Below are 22,629 nucleotides of genomic sequence, written 5' to 3' on the forward strand. Positions count from 1 at the left end.
CAACAGATGCAGAAAAGCATTTGACAAAATTGAGTATGTACTCAACATAAAAATTCCCAGAAACATAGGAATACATGTAAGAATTTCCTGAATCTGACAGAACATACATATTTTTTAAAAAACCTGCCATTATTACGTACTGAATAACGAAAAACTGAATGCTTTCCTCCTAAGATCAAGAATAAGGTGAAGATTTCAGTGTTCACCACTCTTATTCAACAGAGCGCTGAAGTTGTAGCCAATGCAATAAGGCAAGAAAACTAAGTGCATACAAATCAGAAAGAAAGAAATAAAGCTGTCCCCATTTGTAGCTGACATGACTGCCTACGTAGAAACTCCCAAAATATCTACCAAAGAAGAAAGAAAAAGAAATCAAGTCAGAGGTATGAATCTAACAAAACACACAGAGGACTTGTTGCTAAAACTACATAATGCTAACGAAAGAAATAAAAAATCTAAATAAATAGAGACATACCACGTTCATAGATCAGAGGATTCAACATAGTAAAGATTTCAATTCTTCCCAAATGTTTAATGAAATTCCTATTAAAATCCCAGCCACATTTTTCTGTAGATATAGAAAAGATTTGGATGTCATCAGGAATGGTGAAGTAAGGAACTCCAGAAATCTTCTCCTCCATAAAAGTGATGAGAACACTGACAAAAATCGTCAAAATTAACACTTTCACAGGACTCTGGAATTTAACCAAATGCTTGTAACAATATGGGAAGCTCTTATTCAAGAAAAATGGCTGAATCTCAGTAAAAACAGCAAGCTCTGTAGAATTTTGAACTTGCTTCATTCCTAAACCCCTTGTTCCATTCATGTGGCATCCTTGAAAAGCAACAGCCCACAATCATAGTGAAAACCTGCAGTCTAGCAGCCACTGGAGAGATATGAACAGGTTTGGAGCTCTAATGGCAAAAAAAAATGCAATTACTTTTGCACCAACCTAATAAATCCTCATTCTCAGAGAAATGTCATTATCTGATCTACCCAGCAGTTTCCTGGGAAAACTTACTTGTATAAGGCTTGTTTGTATTTGACCTGACTCACAGCTCACCACTGCAAAACAGCCTTTTCCTTGCATGCATTTGTCAAAAACAATCAGAAGCAATTGTTTAGCATCACAACTGCCTGAAGCAGATAACAGTTACAGCAAACAATAAGCTAACCAAAAATCTTAAAAGAAAAGGCTGGGGAATGAGCTTCTCCCCAAACCATATGAGGTTTTGGAAATTCCTGGGATTCTAGAAGGTCATGTGCATTAGCAGGACTGTGTGCATGCCCAGGGCTATGTACATGATCCAAAAAGACCTGAGAAGACCCTAAGTTCTCATCTCTGTTTCATTTTGAGGTTGTGTGCAAATAGGAAGTGAAAGCTGAGACAGAGTTAACCAAAGTTTTCAACAATCTTAGGAGCATTTATTCAAGAAAAATGATTGTATCTCAGTAAAGTGTGAATACTGCCTGGCTGAATGTTGAAGGCATGACCCAACATATACACAGAGATCCTCAACAAAGACTGGGAAACACATGGGTTCCAGGCATTTTAGGAAATACAGATTCAGTCATTAGCTAACCACTAAACTAACCTAGTATTGACTTCAGTAGCCACATATGACCAAGAATAAGAACTTTACAGAACTAAGAAAGTCACTAAACAAACAAACACCAACAACATATTCAATGAAACAGCAACAACAACAAGCCCTGGGGAGGGGAAAGGGACTGACTTCCAGAGTTGCTAGAGTATGTTACTTAAACCGTCCAGTTTCAATAAAAACTTGTAACACATTCAAATAAAGGAAAACGTATGGCCCACACTCAGGAAAAAAGCAGTCAACAGAAAAAGTCCCTGAGGAAGTACAGAAATGGACTTACAAGACAAAGGGGCTTTAACCATTTTTCTGTTTGCCCTGAGAATACTTGCCAGCGGTGCTTACTTTCACATTGAAAATCAGTCAGATTTGGTTAAGCCTCAGAGTGTGTTTATGTAAAATTAAATGAGTGCTGGCAGTGAGCTGCATGTACTTTTTTTCTAAATAGGAAAAGGATTAAAACAGCTATTTTAAATATGTTCAATAAACTAAAAGAAACCATGTCAAAAAAAAAAAAACTAAAGGAAAGGAAGAGAACAACATCTCACTGAATATGGAGTATCAATAAAAGCACAGAAACTATAAAAAAAAGCCAAAGAGAAAAATTTAGAGTTGAAAAATGCAGTAACTGAAATGAAAGATTAATCAGAGGGTCTTAACAGCAAATTCAAACAGGCAGAAGAAAGAATAAGTGAACTTGAAGACAGGTTGATTGAAATTATCCAGCTTGAGGGAGAGGAAGAAAAAAGAAATCAAGAAAAATAATCGGAGGGCCAGGCGTGGTGGCTCATGCCTGCAATCTCAGCACTTTGGGAGGCCGAGGCGGGTGGATCACCTGAGGTCAGGAGTTGGAGACCAGCCTGGCCAACGTGGTGAAACCCCGTCTTTACTAAAAATACGAAAAATTAGCTGGGTGTAATGGTGGGCGCCTATAATCCCAGCTACTCAGGAGGCTGAGGTTGCAGTGAGCCAAGACTGTGCCATTGCACTCTGGCCTGGGCAACAAGAGTTAAAGTCCATCTCAGAACAACAACAAAAAAAAAAATTAACAGTCTCTGAGATTTGTGGGATACCATCAAGCATATCAAAATATGAAAGTCTCAAAAAAGAAAAGAGACAGAAAGAATATATGAAGAAATACTTAACAATGACTTCCTAACTTTGATGAAAAACATTAATCTGCACATTTAAGAAGCTCAATGAATTCCAAACAGGATAAACTCAAGGAGATTCCCAACTAGAAATAAGATTAGCTATAAGAAAGAGAAAACTTTATAAGTAAGAAAAAAGTGACTCATCATATACCAGGATCCTCAATAAGATTAACAACTGACTCATTAGAAACCATGGAGGCCAGAAGGCAGTGGGATGACATATTCAAACTGCTGAAAAAAAAACCAAGAATTCTATATCCAGCAAAAACTATCTTTCAAAAATAAACAAAAACTTAAGACATTCCTAGATAAACAAAAAAACAATTTGTCACTAGCAGACCTCCCCTACAAGATACACTAAAAGGCATCTTTAAGGCTGAAATGAAAGGACCCTAGACAGTACTCTGAATCTACACAAATAAATCAAGAGAACCAGTAAAGGTAATTAAATAGATAAATGTAAAATATAACATAAATGTATTTTGTTGTTTATAACTTTTTTTTCTTCCTATCCAATATAAAAGAACTATTGTGGTATAAACATACATATTTAGTCTTTGTCCTAGGTTCTTGGCACAGAGTTCTTAAAACCCTTGGAATTTTCTGAGTGACAGGAGTGTCGTTTATTATTCTTAAAACCCTTGGAATTTTCTGAGTGACAGGAGTGTCTTTTATTATTGTGATAAACCCCTTTCTGCAATATCTGGTTTTATGCTAATGAGGACAAAAAAATCATGGTCCAACTATCTACTGTTTACAAGAGGCACATTTTAGATTCAAAGACACAAACAGGCTTAAAGTAAAAGGATGGGACTTTAGTCAAAAGAGAACTCTTTATTTCTCCTTTCCTAGCAAGCCAGAGGAAGTATAATACAAAAGCAACACGATCAAATAAACCAATAAAACATATCATTAAATCTAAACACAGGCTGATTATCCTTTATCCAAAATGCTTGGGACCAGAAGTGCTTTGGATTTCAAATTTTTTAAGACCTTTGAATATCTGCATTATACTTACAGGTTCAACTTCCCCAATCCAGAAATCCAAAATGCTCTAAAGTGCATTTCCTTTAAGCATCATGTCAATACACTCAAAACAGTTTTGGGTTTTGGAGCATTTTTAGATTTCATATTAGAGATACCCAACATGTCAATACTGGCAGTAAAATAATAATAATAATAATATTTTAAATAACCACAAGTCAAACTTCTGATGATACTGACATGGAAGTACAGGAAGAGAAAGTATAAGCTTGCTAATTTTTTGTTCTTAATTAGGTGGGAGAATAAAGATACTGATGAACTCTTTTGTTAGAAATGTGTCACTTAAAATTTTAAGATAATCACTAGAATAGGACTAAATACAACTTTCAACCTATAGAATAAAAAATAGAATGAGAAAACCTTGGTTAACAGCAACAGAAAATAGAAAGAGAGGAGGAATCAAGTAAAAAGTATAAGTAGAAAACATAACAGTAAATGTGAACTGTTTAAACTTCATCTGTTTAAACTCCTTTATTTCCCATCAAATTGAAAAAAATTTCAAAACAAAACCCAGTATTATTTACAGCACATAAACCAAAACATGGTACAGAAATAAAAACAAAGTAAGAAAGCTTTAAAATCTAGGAAGCAAAAACTGATATAATTACAAGGAAAAACAGACAAACCTATGCTCATAGAAGGAGATACTGACACCTTAAAAATAACTAAATCAGGCCAGGTGCGGTGGCTCACATTTGTAATTCTAGCACTTTAGGAGGCCAACGCAGGTGAATTACTTGAGGTCAGGTGTTTGAGACCAGCCTGGTCAACATGGTGAAACTCCGTCTCTATTAAAAATACAAAAATTAGCCAGGCATGGTGGTGCATGCCTGTAGTCCCAGCTACTTGGGAGACTCAGGCAGGAGAATCACTTGAACCCGGGAGGCAGAAGCTGCAGTGAGCCAAGACTGTGCCACTGTACTCCAGCCTCGGAGATAGAGCAAGACTCCGTCTTATAACAATAACAACAACAAAAACTAAATCAAGTAGGTTAACAAAAAAGTAGAATATATGAGTATACATATATGAGTATACATAATTATAGTAAGCCTATTCTAATGTATGTATGTATGTGTGTGTATACATATGTCCACACCTGAAGAAAGAATGCACATTCTTTTCAAATACATGAAGAATAGGTACAAAAATCAAATATACAATAAAAGCCAAAAAAAAGTCTCAAAAAATTCTTTAAAAAAGTCATAAGGCCACATTTGTTGACCATAAAGCAGTATAAGTAGAAATCGACATTTTTTAAAAGCCTAAAAAATTCCATATCCATAGAAATTAAAACAATAAGAACTGCTAGGTAACCTCAAATGAATGAAAACATTTAAACAAAAATTATATCTTAAACTGAAACAAAGAGCCTACTAATCAACACATGTGAGATGTAGCCAAATGATGCCCAGAAAAAAATTTATATCCTACAATGCATTTATTAAAATTAGGAAAGATGAAAAATAAAAGAAACACACTTTTTACAATTCAAGAACGTTAAAAAATACTCAAAGCAGAAAGATGAATTAAGAAAGAGGAAATCATTAAATAGTCAACAAAAAATAAAGTTGATTTTTTAAAAAAATTAGTTGAAAAGACTTACAAAGTGACAAGCCCTGGCAAATATGATGAGGGGAAAAAATGGATACACAAATATCAGTGATAGGAAGAGAAGAAATATAAATGATTGAAACTGATCCAAGGAGTATTAAATTATTTACCAGGTCTGCATAAGCCTGAAAACAAAACCAGTTAAGAATAGAACAAACAATAAAATTATAGGCCAATCTCACACAGTTCAAAAAATCCTAAATACAAAATTTTATAGTTGAATACCACAATGTATTAAAACATCAATTAAAATTTAAGGCAGGAATACAAGGGAAGTTCAACATGAGGCAATCTACCAACTTTGTATTTGTGTCTGGGAATATAGGATTAGTTTTATGTCTTTTTCTGCCTAACCCTAATAAAATAATAGGAGTGGAGTAAAAAGGGATCCATCCTATGAGGATAAAAGAAAGGGAAGAGAGATCACTAAATGGAAAGTTTAATAAATACTTAGAAGACGAAAAAACAAATAACTAATTTAGCAGTATATTATAGGAACCATAGTGTAAAGGGTGAGTGAAAAAGAAAGGGATGTGAAGAACTGATTATTCCTTCTAAAAAATAAAAACAAATAAAAACCCCAGAAATTCTTAGGACTAGGAAATGCCAAGTACAAACAACATCACATAGAATGCAATTATTCATATCTTCCTTCATATCCCAATCCCCTTCTCCCAACATACACAACCCTAAGCACGTAACACTGACAACCAAGCTGCTTCTGTGAACATTTGTGGTTAATTCTTTGGAGAAATTAAATGAGCCGCCTGGGACTTAAAGGGATAGAAAAAGGGGTGAGGCTGAAAACTAGGAGATTAACATAATGCTTCAACCACCAGAAATGCTTGAAGTTACATGTCTACCCCTAAGGCAGGTAATTTCAAAATTTAGTCTCAGAATGGTCCTGAAGAATAGAAACACACATATATTTGGGCATCTGTTAGCAAAAGAGCCCACTTTCTTACCTAATCATCCTAACATAATTTTGTCATCAGGCCCACCCACGCACGAAAAATTTGTAATCAGCCTTTTAATGCCTTACTTTTAACCATAAAGAGAACCAAAGATTCCCAGATAAACAAGGAAAGACTCCAGGAAGAAAGCAAGAAACCAAAATAAGAAAAGAAACAAAAATCTACTAAGAAAAAACAATATTATAAAGGAAAAAAACTTTAAAAACTTTTAATTTATATTCTCAGATTGAGAAGAAGCTGCACATATCAAAAACAACACGATACTACAAATTGAAACAAGATTTTTCCTTAGCAATAAATTACCTGCAGTAGGCTAAAGTTTTACAACGTTAAGTGCCTTCATTTCTAGAAATTGGAGCTATAAACCAAGATTATATCAAAACAGAGTAAAACTCAACAATAAAAATATAATAAAGATAAAAAGTTCTAGGCAGGGGCAGTGGCTCATGCCTGTAATCCCAGCACTTTGGGAAGCCGAGGCAGGTGGATAGCTTGAGCTCAGGCATTCGAGGCCAGCCTGGGCAACATGGCAAAAACCCATCTCTACAAAAATTCAAAAAAGTACCTGGGTGTGGTGGCATGCACCTGTGATCCCAGCTACTCAGGAGGCTGAGGTGGGAGGATTATTTGAGCCTGGGAGGCAGAGGCTGCAGTGAGCCAAGATCAAGCCACTGTACTCCGACCTGGGTAACAGAGACCCTGTCTCCAAAAAAAAAAAAAAAACAAAAACAAAAAACAAAAGACGAAAAGTTCCATAGTTTAAGTATACTTTGTCCCATTAATTTCAATCATGCATAAACGTACATATGCACATATGCATTTTCTACATAAGTGTTATCACTGATTTTTCAAAATAAAAGGTCTATTTCTGTGTTTTAAAAAACAATAGAATAAATCCCTTAGAGCTTAATTTTTGCTGTTAAGGTAACCAAATCCACCATTATCCTATTAAAAAACTACAGCCACTCAGCTACAAAGATCGTAAGGCACAGCTGCCAGTAGTTTTGAGAAATTTTTCCCAATTGTCCTCTAAGCAACTACTATACTTCCAAATCTTACATTCCCTCAGATTAAGAAATAAGAGAATGCAGAGGATCTTGGCCATTCCCCAACAAGAATCTGTCCCATAATACGTATTTGAAAACAAAAGTTAGAGCAAACTTTGATGTAATAAAAATTTTAGTATGAAACCTTACATGTTTATCTTTCCTTTCTATAACATCTTGCTTCTGTTTGCATTTTTGAGATGCCTCCTTAATATCTGTCGCCTGTAAAATTAAACCAGAGGGGGGGGGGACAGCTAGTTAAAAACTCATGCAAGCAAATTATATGGCCCTGCCCATTCAAATATTGAGTTAACCCACAAAAATTTATTTCAAGCAAAATCCATAATTATCAACAAAATACCAAGAGTTATTTGCAAGTCTATAAAAGGTTATTCCTAATGATATTAATAAACAGTTGCAGTAATACGCATGCATGTTTTTCTCTTTACATTTATCTTCCTATTTCATCTGATCCTAAAAACAACCCTACAGGAAAATCAGGACAAATATTACTGACTGGTGGGGCTCAAAAGAGGCCAAGTAACCTGTATACATAGCTAAAAAATGGAAACTAATTATAAAAAATCAGGTCTGATTTCAAATGCAGAGTTCTATCATACCAAGTATGTTACCTCCTTGATATTTTTCATTAACACATAAAACACATACATGACATATAATAGACATCTTACACATCATTAACAACTATAATATGTAATTCAAACAGTAGAAAACAGGGTTATACAGAAAACAATTAACATTATAGGCTAAGACTACTATTCTTGGAAAGGCTTGTTTGCAAGGTCAGTCCTTGGTTGTTGTCTGGAAATTTGGATTTTGGGAGTGTTTCTACCATTTCCTAACTGATAAGAGTGGCTCACTGTGCCTGTTTGTACAAACAATGTGGCTGATGCAGAACATCTGCTTTCCTTCTTGCATTCTGGAAGTTGAGAACGTGCAGCTAGAATGCCTAGTTGCCCAAAGCCCATAAAAACCTTGGGTGCTGAGTCTGTAATGCACTTCCCCTATAGACAGGACTTTAAAAATGTTGTAATAATTTGATGACAGAAGAATTAAGCACATTCTGTGTGACTTCTCTGGGGGAGGACCCTTGGAAGCTTGTGCCTGGTTTCTTCTAGACTTTGTCCTCAGGGCATTTTCCCTTTCCTGACTGTTTTGCATCCTTTTGCTGTAATAAATTTTAGCTGTGAGCCCTCCTAGGAAATCACGTCTCTGGTGGATCTCTGATGCCAAGAGACAATAGTTTCTTCCCATAGAGGAAAACTAATTTTCTGATGCTAGTAACACTGATGTATGCAGGCTTAAATCATACATGCTAATCATGTAAGATAAAGATTACTATTACTATCCTCACCTGACTGAGGAGAATAAAACTCAGAGAGACTAAATGATTTGCTGAAGGTCAGACAGCTGAGTGAGGATTTAAAATACAGGTCTGTGTGACTCAAAAGCCTATGCCCTGTCTGTAACACTTTATCACCTGCCTGGAATTAAAAAAAAAAAAAAAAATTACAAGTGTTGGAAAAAGTTTTCTGCTGGAACAGAACCAGCAGGAAGAAGAACAGCATGAATATTAAACAAAATTAACCACTGCATTACTGTTGCAAGGCTATGGGTGCTAATAACTACTTTTACTATAGACTGACATAAGGTACCACTTCAGAATCCAGGATCACTTCTTTAAGAAAATAATTCTGAAACATCTTAGGCCATGCAGATTTTCACATAAATAAATTAGGCTTGTGGATGTTTGACAATGAGCCTAATTTAACAATAGCTGGGCTTGTTATAAATAGACAAAACAAAGGGTTAAATATGTTTCCTTAATTAAGAGATTTGAAATTTATTATGTACATATTTTCCACTACAAAAGTAGTTTTACAGTAACAGAAAATTCAAGAACAAAAAAAAGCAATTACAAATCCACAACTTAACTACAACCAACCATCATTAACATAACAATGACTGCCAACTATTAGTTTCATATCCTTGAGGAAGTCGTGTTATCACTGGTATTCAGTATCTTTAACAATAAAATGAGGGTACTTGTCTAGATAATATCTACAATTCCTTCCCCCCCCCCCCCCCCCCCCGCCGCCCCCGTAACATTTAAAATGACCAATGGCAGCGCTCTTTCAGAATCAGATCTAATCAAGTCCTAAAACCTTTATCTGATCTTAGTAATTGTTTAATTTTCTGGACTTGAGTGCAATAATTTTAACTCACTTTAACCTGTATTAGAATTAAGATATAGTGGAGATTTTCCAACATGATAGTAGCAAAGTCAAAACTGTTGATTCATTTCCTCTGTTACAAAGTTTACTTTATATTCCTAGATATGGCCTTTCTCACTCAGTAAACATTGCTCAACATAGTATCTGGTACAATCTAGCTCAAGAAGCCATTTTTCTGACTTTCAGGTGCCTAAAAAGAGAAAGTACAATCACATCTCGAAATCAAAGAGCTCCACATAACTTCTTTTTTACAAACAAAAGATGAAACTTATATTAGTCAAACCTGTATAAATGGCAATCTCAAATTCAGTAACAAAAAACCTGGAGTAGTATATTCACATGAGAATAAAACACAATCTTTAAAATCTTTAAAAATAGAGACGATGCCTATAAAAAAATACTGCTAAGTTCGTAATACACTATCTCCTAAATGATCTTTCAATAGCAGAAATCATGTTTCACACAATTTTTTTCCCAATAGCAGTGCCAGGCCAAGATCCACCCTTTACGATCACTGACACCCATCTTCAAGCACAGTGGCCAAAATCAGGGGTATACAGTAGACAAAGATTATGAATGGTTTTCTGGTTTCATAAAATTAACCTATATATAGCATAAATTCCACTGGTCTAATTACAAATAATTCTACATATTTGAGCCAACTGACAATTTATATCAGAAATTATTTTTTTGATTTATTTTTAAATTTTTATTATCACATATATTTTTTGAGATAGGGCCTCGCTCTGTCATCCACACTGGAGAGCAGTGGCACGATCTCAGCTCACTGCAACCTCTGCCTCGTAGGTGCAAGTGATCCTCCTGCCTCAGCCTCACAAGTAGCAGGGACCTATAGGCACATACCACCATGCCTGGCTAACTTTTTTGTATTTTTCACAGAGACAGGGTTTCACCATGTTGGCCAAGCTGGTCTTGAACTCCTGAGCTCAACTGATCCGCCTGCCTCAGCCTCCCAAAGTGCTGGGATTACAGGCATGAGCCACTGTGCCCAGCCATATCAGAGGTTCTTAAGTAGGGGTCAATACCTTGACTTCAGTGCATCCATGAATCTCCAAAATCTCATGCACAATTTTGGATCTGCCTATACTGCGTTATTTTAGAAGAAGGAATTTAAACAATTCTGAAATAATCTCTAACTTCAAAATCCACCAAAGGTTAGAAGCCATAGTCATAAAAAATATCTAGTTATACTTTTAAAATACAGGGAATATTATTCTATTATCTATTCCAAAAACATCAGATTTTCTATATTGCCCTCCTTCAAAAGGGTGTATAATTATGAAGCAGATACATAACATATTCACAAAAAGAGCTCAGTGTTTCCAGGAATATCACTATGAATCCTCTTGTACCTAAAAAAAAAATCATATTTCACTCTTCTCTCTTTATATCTTGGAAGTCCTATAAAGTAGCAACACTTCAACAGTAATGAGTATGTCCTTGAAAATCCTATGGTGGCAGAATTCCTAGTTAAAAAACTTAAGAAATAAAAGATACTGGAAAACCCTTGAAAATATTTTCAAACACCTGCAAAATATTTTTTATATTTGCTAAAATAAAATTCAGATAATCCAAAATTGAACCCAAAAAGTACCTTTTCTTTGATTTGAGCCTCCAAATTGTGACGCTCGTTTTCCATTTCTTCAATTCGACGTGTTATAGGAATCTGCCCTTCTTTAAGTTTTCTGACCTCTTCCTTCACTCGGTCACGAACTAGTTTTACTTCTTCATATTCCTGACGAACATTTTCATATTCCTTGCAAATAATTCAACAAACAGAAGTTAATGCCCTAGCTTAAACACATATACTAAAAATCAAGATACAGGCAGAAACCAAATTTAAGAAAAGATTGTTTTGACATCAAAACAGGTTTATTAATGTAAATTTGTCCTCTGGGACAACTTCAGAAATAGTAAATACCAGTGTAATGATTTAGTAACAGTCTTGATAATCACTGAGCGTTTATTTCTATCACCAGTTCAGATTCTCGGACTTCCACCCTGTTCTCTGAAACATATCCTAATGGCTACGAAAATGTGACTTACCTCTAATCTGTCAATAAAGAAGAGATACAGGGATGCATAAAGAAACAAAAGAAACTCAAGGATAAAGGGTAAAAATGAAGAAAAAAAAAAAAAAAACAGAACAAAATGAAAATGGGTCAAAAGAAAATAAAAAGCAGCATGTAGGTGAAAGTGATGCCTGTCATGTCATAGGAGTATTTGCTAAAACAAAATTAAGTGGCACACTAAGACAGCATTATATAAGAGTGAATGGAATGATGGTAAGAAAAGAAAAAATAAACATATGAGTAAAGAAGAAAAATGAAAAAAGGCAAATCAATCTTAGAAAAAATAAGGAAAATCAAAAGACACAGTGAGTGAAGCAGTAATAATGGACATAGGAAAAATAAAATTTAGAAAAGCCGAAGAAACGAAAATTTAAGAATCATGAAATGATGGAATAGGGAGAAGGGGGAAGACAGAACAAGAATGCCACAAATACTCTTTTCAAGCAAGTAACAATGATTTCCATTCTAACCTTGGAACAAACACTACAAAACTTTCTTACCTATTTTGTTCTACCAATTATAAAGTAATGCAATGAGGGAATTGAATCTTTAACCCAAACTGTAGTCTTAAATAATAAAATACACATCACACAGTGATTAGAAATAACAGATTAGCTTCAGGAAAATCATAAAACATATGAGTAGAAGATTACAGTTAAGACACATCAGCTACATCTGTAACTGAGGCTGATATTAGTGGCAAACGCCAAGTAAATTCTCAGTGACCTGACTGAGGACACCCAAACATTTAATTTTCTGATCATTAACATCTTTAAAAAAACAATCAAAAACTATCTGTTGAGGACTAAAATCTGGAATAATTAAGAGCACTGTGTTAATTATTATTTATGAAACAGTAATAACTAGCACACAGCTAAGGTAATAAACTAGTAAAAGAAAGCCTGGCTCGGTGGCTCACGCCCGTAATCAGTATTTTGGGAGACTGTGGGGGGGGGGGTGGGGGCGGATCACCTGAGGTCAGGAGCTCAAGACCAGCCTGGCCAACATGGTGAGACCCTGTCTCTACTAAAAATACAAAAAAAGAGTTAGCCAGGTGTGGTGGCACATGCCTATAATCCCAACTACTGGGAGGCTGAGGCAGGAGAATCGCTTGAACCCAGGAGGCAGAGGTTGCAGTGAGCCAAGATCGTACCACTGAACTCCAAAATGGGAGACACAGCAAGACTCTGTCTCAAAAAAAAGACATGAATTTTATTATGTATAACATATAAAGCCAAAAATGAAAAAGAAGCACCTAACTTGAATACACAGTAACTAATACTTTCATCATAATTACTCTGCTACTTAAAGAAACGCCTATTTTGCCTCTAAAAATTATGACTTACCACCCATGGCCTTTTTGCTTCAAGCATCTCAATTAAATCTAAATGTCGCTTCCGTTCGTAGAACCTCTCCACATCTTGTTTATATCTTTCATTCCTCTGGACCATTTTCTGTAGATACTCAGTTTTCTCTTTGCATGAGGTCTACAATAAATATACGTTGAACAATCAGTTTGACAGAAAAATGACAACAGGTCACATCTTTTAACAATGAAAAATAAACAATGATAGCAAAATTTCACAAAAAAGAATTCACAGGAGTTCTTAAGAACTATGTAGACTCCAGCCTGGGCAACAGTGAGACCCTGTCTCAACAAAACACCTAAAACCTGTGTAAAAGCAACATTCATACCCAATTTCTGGTCTAGGGTCTACAATTTATTAGTCCTAACTGTAAAGAAGCCCTGTCACATCTGAGCCCAGGCTCTTCTTGCCCAAATACCTGCTGCATCCACTTGAAGGGTAGAAGCAATTCACTTAATATAAATGAAAGCTAAACAAAAGCTGTAAAAGTGATATACAAATAAAAAGTAATATTACTAGGATTAGGATGTTAAATAAACACTCATGACTGAAAGGTCTTAGAAACAAGATGAAAGAAAACTAAGAATTAGCCTTTATGTTGTCAATTAATAAATACAAAGATGTTCTCAGAACCTAGTAGAATATATGCTTGTATGCTTGTTTTCTTTCAGCGGATGATCGAGAGTATAGGTGAGTGTTTCAAGTGAAAGTATTTGATTGTGTGACATACAGAAAGGTAAAAGAACAGAATATCTGAAGCTAAAATAACTATAAAAAGCTCAGAACAACTCCTTTGATTATTCACTTTGAGTAAGTATAATAAAAACATTTTTTTCCCTGTCTGGTGGACAAAGGTAAAAAATAACATTTAATTACAGTAAAATACATATTATTAAGTACATAAAGTTACAATTTAAGAGAAAGCAATTGGTTACAAGATTTCTATGCTTATTTCCTGGGTGACACACCAAACCCCTGTGACACAATGTGTCTATATAACAAACCTGCACATGTACCCCTGAACCTAAAATTAAAAACAGATTTCCTCTTTTTTTGAGACAGAGTTTCGCTCTTGTTGCCCAGGCTGGAGTGCAATGGCATGTTCTCGGCTCACTTCAACTTCCGCCTCCCAGGTTCAAACGATTCTCCTGCCTCAGCCTCCCAAGTAGCTGGGATTACAGGCGCCCACCATCACATCTGGCTAATTTTTGTATTTTTACTAGAGACAGGGTTTCACCATGTTGGCCAGGCTGGTCTCAAACTCCTGACCTCAGGTGATCCACCCGCCTTGGCCTCCTAAAGTGCTGGGATTATAGGCGTGAGACACCACACCCAGCCAGATTTCCTTTTTTTTTGAGACAGGGTCTCACTCTGTCACCCAGGCTGGAATGCAGTGGTGCAATCACAGCTCACGGCAACCTTGACCTCTTTGGCTCAAGCAATCCTTCCACCTTAGCTTCCCAAGTGCTGGAAGTACAGGCATGCGCCACCATGCCTGGCTAACTTTTCTCATTTCTTTTCATGTAGAGACAGGGTCTCCCTGTTGCCCAGGCTGGTCTCGAACCCCTGAACTCAAGCGATTTTCCCGAATCAGTCTCCCAAAGTATTGGGATTGGAGGTCTGAGCCACCACACCCAGACTAAAAGATTTCTTATTATGAAAAATTTACTGTATTTATTTTAGTTGCTGGGATGTAGAAAAAAGATCCATTAAATAAAACACCTTTACAAAGGATATGCTATAAAAGTACATTTTTATGTTTATTAATGGTGAAAATAACCAACGACATTCCAAATAAATGTGTAATTCTCTTCCAAAGTTTACCCTCACGTGACTGAAAAAAATACGTGAGAGAACTGGTTCAACAGAAGTGCTATATTAAATGGCACATGGTATCTCTTCTATTACTCAAAGCCTTACACAATGCCTGGACATAGTAGGTGTTTAACAGATAACTGAATCAATGAAAGAATAACTTCCTGAGATAATTTTTTTTTATAATACTGTTATTGGTTCCGTAAAAATTCAATTAGTAATATGTATTTGCTGAAATAGTCAACCTTTTTAAACTTCACATTAGATCCATTCGCACTCTGTCACTTTAACTGATATTAGCAGTACAATCCTAAGTGAAAAAAAATCACAAATACGAATTCACTCAATGAATCAATACTACTACTCTCTCTCCCATGTTTTGAGATACAGAAATCAATAAGAAACAATACAAATGAGTTGTCTATTTTAAAGTACCTCGAGCTGTTTTTCTTTCTCTCTGAAGTTTTTGAGTTTACAGTGATATCTGTGCATTTCTGGGGGACCAATTGACTTTTCAGTGGCTTCGAGGAGTTCAATTTTGCTGAGTTTAGCAAATTCTCCAACTTTGTCCTAGAGCACAAAAATTAAATATCAGCAACTATCATTCATTTACATATATCTTCAAAATGTATTTCACTCAATGCTTACACGTGTCAAGGTGAAACTCATTAAAAAAAATCTTTGAGATATAAACCTTTTGTGCATTATTCTTTAGAATAATGAAGATAAACAGGGTATAAATTGTTATCTTTTTGATCGTCTTTAAAAATTTTCTGTGCCAAAATTTCAAGGTTGAAATGTTTACATATGTATAAGAAAAGTTTGGGAATAAAAGAACACATAGTCCCAAGATGAAAATGATCACTGCCTATTACATATCAGTTGAAATGTTGCAGGGTTTAAAAAGAAAAAAAAGGCAATTTCAAACATCTACTTCTGGAGATAATCTGACATCGGCTGATAAGTGTTTAAATAAAAACCTTTTAAAAATGTTTAAGTTTTGTTTAATTTGCACATTATGAAATCATCATTGTGTTTCTGAACAAAAAAGAAATTAGTATTAGTTAATGCTGTCACTAGACAGCATTTGAAGTCAAATTTAAGAGGTAACATGACTTTAACATTTAACATACATTATTAGCATTTTTTTATGTTTAATAAACTATAACAAGATTTTAGAAGGTATAATTATAAATATAGGAGTTTTATTATATCAAATATTTTGTAGACTCAAATATATCAAATATTATATATGTATAATGTATACGAACAAAAACTGACTAAAAAGTTGTTCATTAACAACATTTTAAGGGTCTACACATAGAAGCACATAGCTATCTGAGATACTCTCTGAACTTAAAAAATAATACTTTATTTCAAAATACTCTAATTTGGACTTTTTTACTAATTGAAATTTTCCAAATTACTATAAATTAATAACATTATACTCTAAGTGATGAAATGCTACCTTTACAAAGAACTGTAAGAGTGCTATGTTCAATTTAAATAGCAGTCATTATGATATCCCTTCTATGGCATAAAAAGGAAACACTATATACAAAATTTTCCCATCTTTACATTTATTTCTCTCATACCTGAGGGAGAAACTGGCAAAGATTCCCCACTTGAATATTTAAGGCTGCAACTTGCTCTTCCACTACTTTCTGGGTTGTAGATTTTTTGTTGATGAACCAAAAGGACTGATTTTTTGCCACATCAATCTCACGGGTGATTACAAGGTTTCCAGAAGCCTTGAACCTAATTAAAAAATAATTTAAGAATCTTTATATTCAAAATATATACATTAGTTTAGAGATAAAATTCCCAAAATTCTCTTGCATAACAGGTGCCAAATAGAATTATTATTATGATTTTTACTCCTTTTGATATTTTGGCCCCTCAAGAAGGAAACTTTGGCATTTTATTAGTCATAATACCATAACTGACCACATCAGTTACTTACTCAACATTCAAAATTATTTAAACTGTTAAAATTAAAGCAAATGTGAATACTAATTCATAAACACTACTAGAGGAGTCACATAGCTGGAGTTGTTTATCCTTTAATTATTATGCTATTCTTCAATCACATGCATTGACTGCAATTCAAAATGTTTTAGTATATTAAAGGGTAGAGCAGTTAAACCTTGAAACTCCCCCTGCTCAGAAAACACATGAATGAAAACTGACTCTTAGGCATTTCCAGAAATCAAAACTACCCATACAGGTAGCCCATGGATTCCTCACCATGTACTCCACTCTAAATTCAGGGAGGATTACATCACATGGATATAAACGAACATTTAGCAATACAGAATCTGAAAGAAGGGTATTTACTTATTTCTCGCTTTTAGAAGTACTACTGCTCCACACCTCCCATCTATTCATCCATCTTCTTCACTGGGATTCAGCAGCACGTGGCAGAAAGATAAATTATTGGTATCCAATTGCTAAATGACAATAATAACTTATGAATGTTGTATATATAGATTATACTGTAATCAGACCACTTGAAACAGTAAGATTTTAGGACTTTAAAGGAAGTAGTTTTAAACTTTCATTTCCAGCAGAATGACTAATAAAGTACCCTTACTGATCCTCCTGCTGTAAACAACTAAAAATAACAAAATATTAAAACATCTTCATAAATGAATTTATCAGTTAGCATGAAAGTAAGGAATTCTGGCTAACATCCTAGTATAGGTGAAAACTCAGAGTGGAAAAATAAAATTGGCTTTCATCTTGAAGGCATTCACCCAATCAAGTGATCTTGAGGATTCATTTTCATGATCTGCTGATAAAGGACAAAAACAGACAAAGCCCACAGCTATCCAACGTGGAGAGTCCAATAGAAAGCCATATCTAAGCGATATACCCTCACTGTAAGGGTAAACTAGAAATACTTCACTGCTACCACCACAAGCTGAGAATTCTGTACATTGTGATTCTGAATTGAAAGTATTCAATGGTCTCTGGCAGAAGTTAATAATTTCCTCGGCCGGAATCTATGTTATCTTAAAAGAATTAACACAGATAAAGTTCTAAGGAGAAGAGCAGCTCACTACCAACACACACACAAGAGGACAAAGCATCAAGAACACTGGCAGAAATAACATAATGCAGAATCACAAATGAAAAATATGAAAGATATTTGGATGACTAAGAAAGCCTAATATATCTAACAAGAATTCTAGGATAGGAGACAGAGAATGGGTCAATGGCAATATTTAAAGAGATAATAAAAAAAGAATTTTCCAAAACTGATGAAAGACACCAAACCATAGGTAAGAGTGTCATTAAAACCAAGAAAAATAAATAAAAAATAAATCCACACCTAAATATATATGAAACTAACATACTTAAAAAAAGAAATGAGTTTATAAGCATCTTCAGAAAAAGAGAATGATTACTATCAAATAAACTAAGATCAGATTCACATCAGAAGATAACGAGAAAAAGAGAATGATTACTATCAAATAAACTAAGATCAGATTCATATCAGAAGACAACAACGAGAAAAAGAGAATGATTACTATCAAATAAACTAAGATCAGATTCACGTTAGAAGACAACAATCGGGCCAGATGTGGTGGCTCACGCCTGTAATCTCAGTATTTTGGAAGGCAAAGGTGGGAGGATCACTTGAGCCTAGGAGTTCAAGACCTGTCTGAGCAACATAGTGAGACCCCATTCTTTAGAAAAAATAAAAAAATTTAAAAAGCTGGGCATGGTGGTGAGTGCCCGTAGGCTGGGGCAGGAGGATCACTTGAACCAAGGAGGTCAAGGATGCAGTGATCATGATCATGACAGGGGGAGACCCTGTCACCAAAACAAAAACAAAAACAAAAGGAAGACAACAATGATATTATACTCTGAATATGAGAAAAGAGACCTGTCAATATAGAATGTTATATCCATGAAACACATCTTTCAAGATTTAGAGCAAAATAATATCATTTTCAGATTAAAAACTGAGTGTTCCAACAGAAAACTCTCATAAAAGAAAACTTTAAATATCCTTTTGGCAGAAAGTGATCCCAGAGAGAAAATCAGAAATGGAAGAAGGAGTGAAAAGCAAAACAAACAGAAATATCTGAGGTAATTCTAAACAAACATTGACAGCATAATTAATATAACTATATTAATAATAATGTTTTGAGGAGTTTTAAAAAGAAATTTAAAAGCATGTAAGTTCAGAGAAGTTATTAAGAACAAAGTACTATAAAATCTTTGTTTAGCAGGAAGGCAGATATTAAGTCTGGACTCCAACAAGTATTCCTGCTAAAATTCCAGTAACCACTAAAATAAAAGAGTGCATAATTTCCAAGACAAAAGAGAAGGAAAAATGAAACAAATATCCAACAAAAACAAGAAAGAAATGCTGAAGAGTGTGAAAAATAAAAAGCAGAGAATAAGACAGTAAAAATAAGTTCAAACATATATTTGTAAATTGATTATATGCTTTACTTAAAAGACTCCAGAAAAAATAACGCAGCTATATTAGTTTAAATGAGATAACAAAAGATATTAAAAACATGAAATGAATGAAAAAAGACAACTAGAAAAATACTGGGAAAAAAAAAAGCTGCTAACTATATTAATGGCAAACTAAATGGACTTTAAGGCAACAGAAATATAGAGGTCAGTACCTAACAATAGAAAGTTGAATTCACTGCCAGGCACGGTGGCTCATGCCTGCAATCCCAGCACTTTGGGGGGCCGAGGCGGGTGGATCACGAGGTCAGGAGATCGAGACCATCCTGGCTAACGTAGTGAAACCCCATCTCTACTAAAAATACAAAAAATTAGCTGGGCGCAGTGTCGGGCGCCTGTAATCCCAGCTACTCGGGAGGCTGAGGCAGGAAAATGGCGTGAACCCGGGAGGCAGAGCCTGCAGTGAGCCGAGATCATGCCACTGTACTCCAGCCTGGGCGACTAAGCGAGAAGATAAACAATTTTAGTCTTAGATGCAACTAATAATGTCTTAGAAATACATAAGGCGAAAATTGACAGGACAAGGAAAATTAACAAATCTGCACAGAGGAATAGTGTAATATACCTTTGTCAGTAATTAAGGTATCAATCTGACAACTGAAATCAGCAAAAATACAGAAGATTTGACAATATAGCTAATAAACTTGCACTAATGCACAAATACAGAACACTGCAGGTATCTACAAAAGAAAACTTATTCTTTTAGCCAAAGAACAATTACAAAAGTTCATTACAAAAAGAAAGACATTTCAAAGGATGAGTAACATAAAACCAGTATCTCTATATATTTAACTGCACTACAATCAAAGTAGAAATCAATACTAAAAAATAAGAAAATCACTACATTAGAATTAGAAACAACTTCTAATTATGAACTCATAAAGAAAATATTCAGAACTGAAAAACAGTAAATACTATATACTAAAATTTAAGAGATGGAGCTAAAGCAGTAAGTGGGACATTTTTAACCTTAACTGTTCATATTAGGGTAAACGAAAGACTAAAAATTAGTGCAATAAATATCCATTGCAAAAAAATGAGAATCAGTAAAGGTAAGAATAGAAATTAATGAAATAGGAAACCATGATATACGACAAATGCAAAAGTCAGTTCATTGAAAAAAACTACTAAAATTGACAAATCAATTTTTAGAAGACATACTGTTTTATATAAAATAATACATATATAGTAAACTCATATAAGAGGATGGTATTCATGTCAATAACATTTAAAACTAAGAAAAATGGGAAAATCCTTTACGAAGTATTAAATAACCACAGTAATCCAAGAATAAACAGAAAAATCTAAGCAACCAATTACATAAATAAATAAAATCAGTAGTTAGAAAAAAAATTATAACAGTATAGTTAGAAAAAAAAAGCCATATTTTTTTTTGCAAGACACCCTATAATACACATCAGATTATTTAAAACAGTAAGCTTAACCAAACATTCAAACCACAAATATCTTTCACAAACAAAATACGGATGTAAAAATTCTAAATAAAATACTGGAAAACCAATCTAGCAATGCATCAAAAAAACTATGACCAAACTGGGTTATTCTAAGAATGCAAAATTGAGCAAACATCAGGGAATTAATTAATTCTTCAACTGAAATGATATGACCAACTCAATAAATACTGATAACAAACTCTTTGTTCTCAATTTACTTGACCTATCAGCAGTTATCAGACACAGGTGATAGACAACTGACTCCTCCTGAAGTTGTTCCAAGTACTGGTTTCCAAGTACTGTATTCTTCTGACTCACTAGCCAACTCTCAGTTTCCTTTCCTAGTTTTCCCTATGTTCAATCTCTAAATGGTACACTGTAGCAGAAATGTTCTTAGAACTCTTCTTTCCTTTATTTATCTCTGCTTCATTGGTGATTTAATCCATCATAATACTAATGATTTCCCAAATGTGTTTATCTTCAGCCCAGACATCTCCAGGAATGACAGGTTCATATATCTAACTGCCCACTAAAAACATTTCTACCTGAATCTCAGACCTTTTTGTGTGTGTGTGGAGATGGAGTCTCGCTATGTTGCCCAGGTTGGTCGAATTCCTGAGTTCAAGCAATCCTCCCACCTCTGCCTAAGTGCTGGGATTATAGGTATGAGCCACCATGCCCAGCTCTGCCTGAGTATCTACTAGGCATCTCAAACTTTACCATGTTTGATTCTGAAAAGTTCCTTTTTTAAAAAAACATTTTAACATCTCTGAAACCGGGATGCACATTTCAAACTATCTGTGCTAGTTCAATTTTAATTGGAAGCTACAAGTGGTGGCATCTTAGTTCAATGATGTATGATCTACTCCCAAAACCTTCTGCAGTAGGTCTATCTACCTCACTTAATGGAAACTCTACCCTAAATCATGCCAGACACCTTGGAGTCCTCCCTGATATCTTGCTCCTTCTCCCATACCCAGCATATAATTCATAAGCAAATCATAAGCTACTATCATCTCTCATAGGGTTATTCTACAAGTCACTTAACTGATATTCTTGCTTTTGCCTTTGCTCTCTTAAAGTTTACTTTCCACACAGCAACCCAATCTGGTTAAACTTTTTAAGTTACATCACATCATTCCTCTGCTAAAAACCAGGCGGCTTCACAGCTTATGCAAAATAAATGCCAAGTCCTTACAATGAATACAGGCTTGACTTCCTGGTATTTTCACAGCTTATCTTTTACTATTCTCCTTCTTTAATGTGATCCAGTCACTGTGGGTACCACTTTAGAGCCTTAGCATTTGCAAATCTCTATACCTGAAATATTATTTCCCCAATTATCTCCATGCTCATTACCTTCCCTCCTTCAGGTCTTTGCTTAAATCCTATCTTCTCAGTGAGATCTTTCCTGATCAGGCTATTTAAAAACTGTAAAACTCCACTCTGTCACTCCTATCCTCCTTTTCTGTTATTTTTCTATGTAGCACTTATCACCACCTAACATAATATATATTTTACTTATCTAACTGTCCCTCCTTATGCCCCTAACTATAAATTCCATGAGAGAAGAATATGCCCAATGTATAGGTACTCAATAAATATTTGGAAAATGACTACATAAATACATGCCAGAGATTATTCTACCCACCATTCTACTCAAGGAAAACATGGCCAGTTAGTACACTTGTTTAATGGCAATAATTTCAACAACTAATGA

At 34.7% G+C, this 22,629-nt stretch overlaps 1 protein-coding gene across 12 annotated transcripts in view; it reads right to left on the reverse strand.

Annotated features, from left to right (window-relative positions):
* The window catches only part of SMC5 (structural maintenance of chromosomes 5), a 101,111-nt gene that overhangs the window by 65,674 nt on the left and 12,808 nt on the right, over nucleotides 1-22,629 (reverse strand). For 7 of the 12 annotated variants that reach the window (XM_063637006.1, XM_063637001.1, XM_063636998.1 and 4 more), the window contains exons 4-8: nucleotides 16,557-16,719; nucleotides 15,397-15,531; nucleotides 13,126-13,266; nucleotides 11,302-11,463; nucleotides 7,582-7,653 (exon numbers count right to left, since the gene is read on the reverse strand). In XM_063637006.1, coding sequence (XP_063493076.1) covers nucleotides 7,582-7,653; nucleotides 11,302-11,463; nucleotides 13,126-13,266; nucleotides 15,397-15,531; nucleotides 16,557-16,719 — 673 coding nt within the window. The remainder of the gene's footprint in view (nucleotides 1-7,581; nucleotides 7,654-11,301; nucleotides 11,464-13,125; nucleotides 13,267-15,396; nucleotides 15,532-16,556; nucleotides 16,720-22,629) is intronic. The other 5 variants (XM_063636999.1, XM_055272305.2, XM_063637005.1 and 2 more) reach the window with 1 other exon arrangement.

Source organism: Symphalangus syndactylus, chromosome 3, assembly GCF_028878055.3.
Source record: "Symphalangus syndactylus isolate Jambi chromosome 3, NHGRI_mSymSyn1-v2.1_pri, whole genome shotgun sequence".
In the NCBI taxonomy this organism is placed as follows: Eukaryota; Metazoa; Chordata; class Mammalia; order Primates; family Hylobatidae; genus Symphalangus; species Symphalangus syndactylus.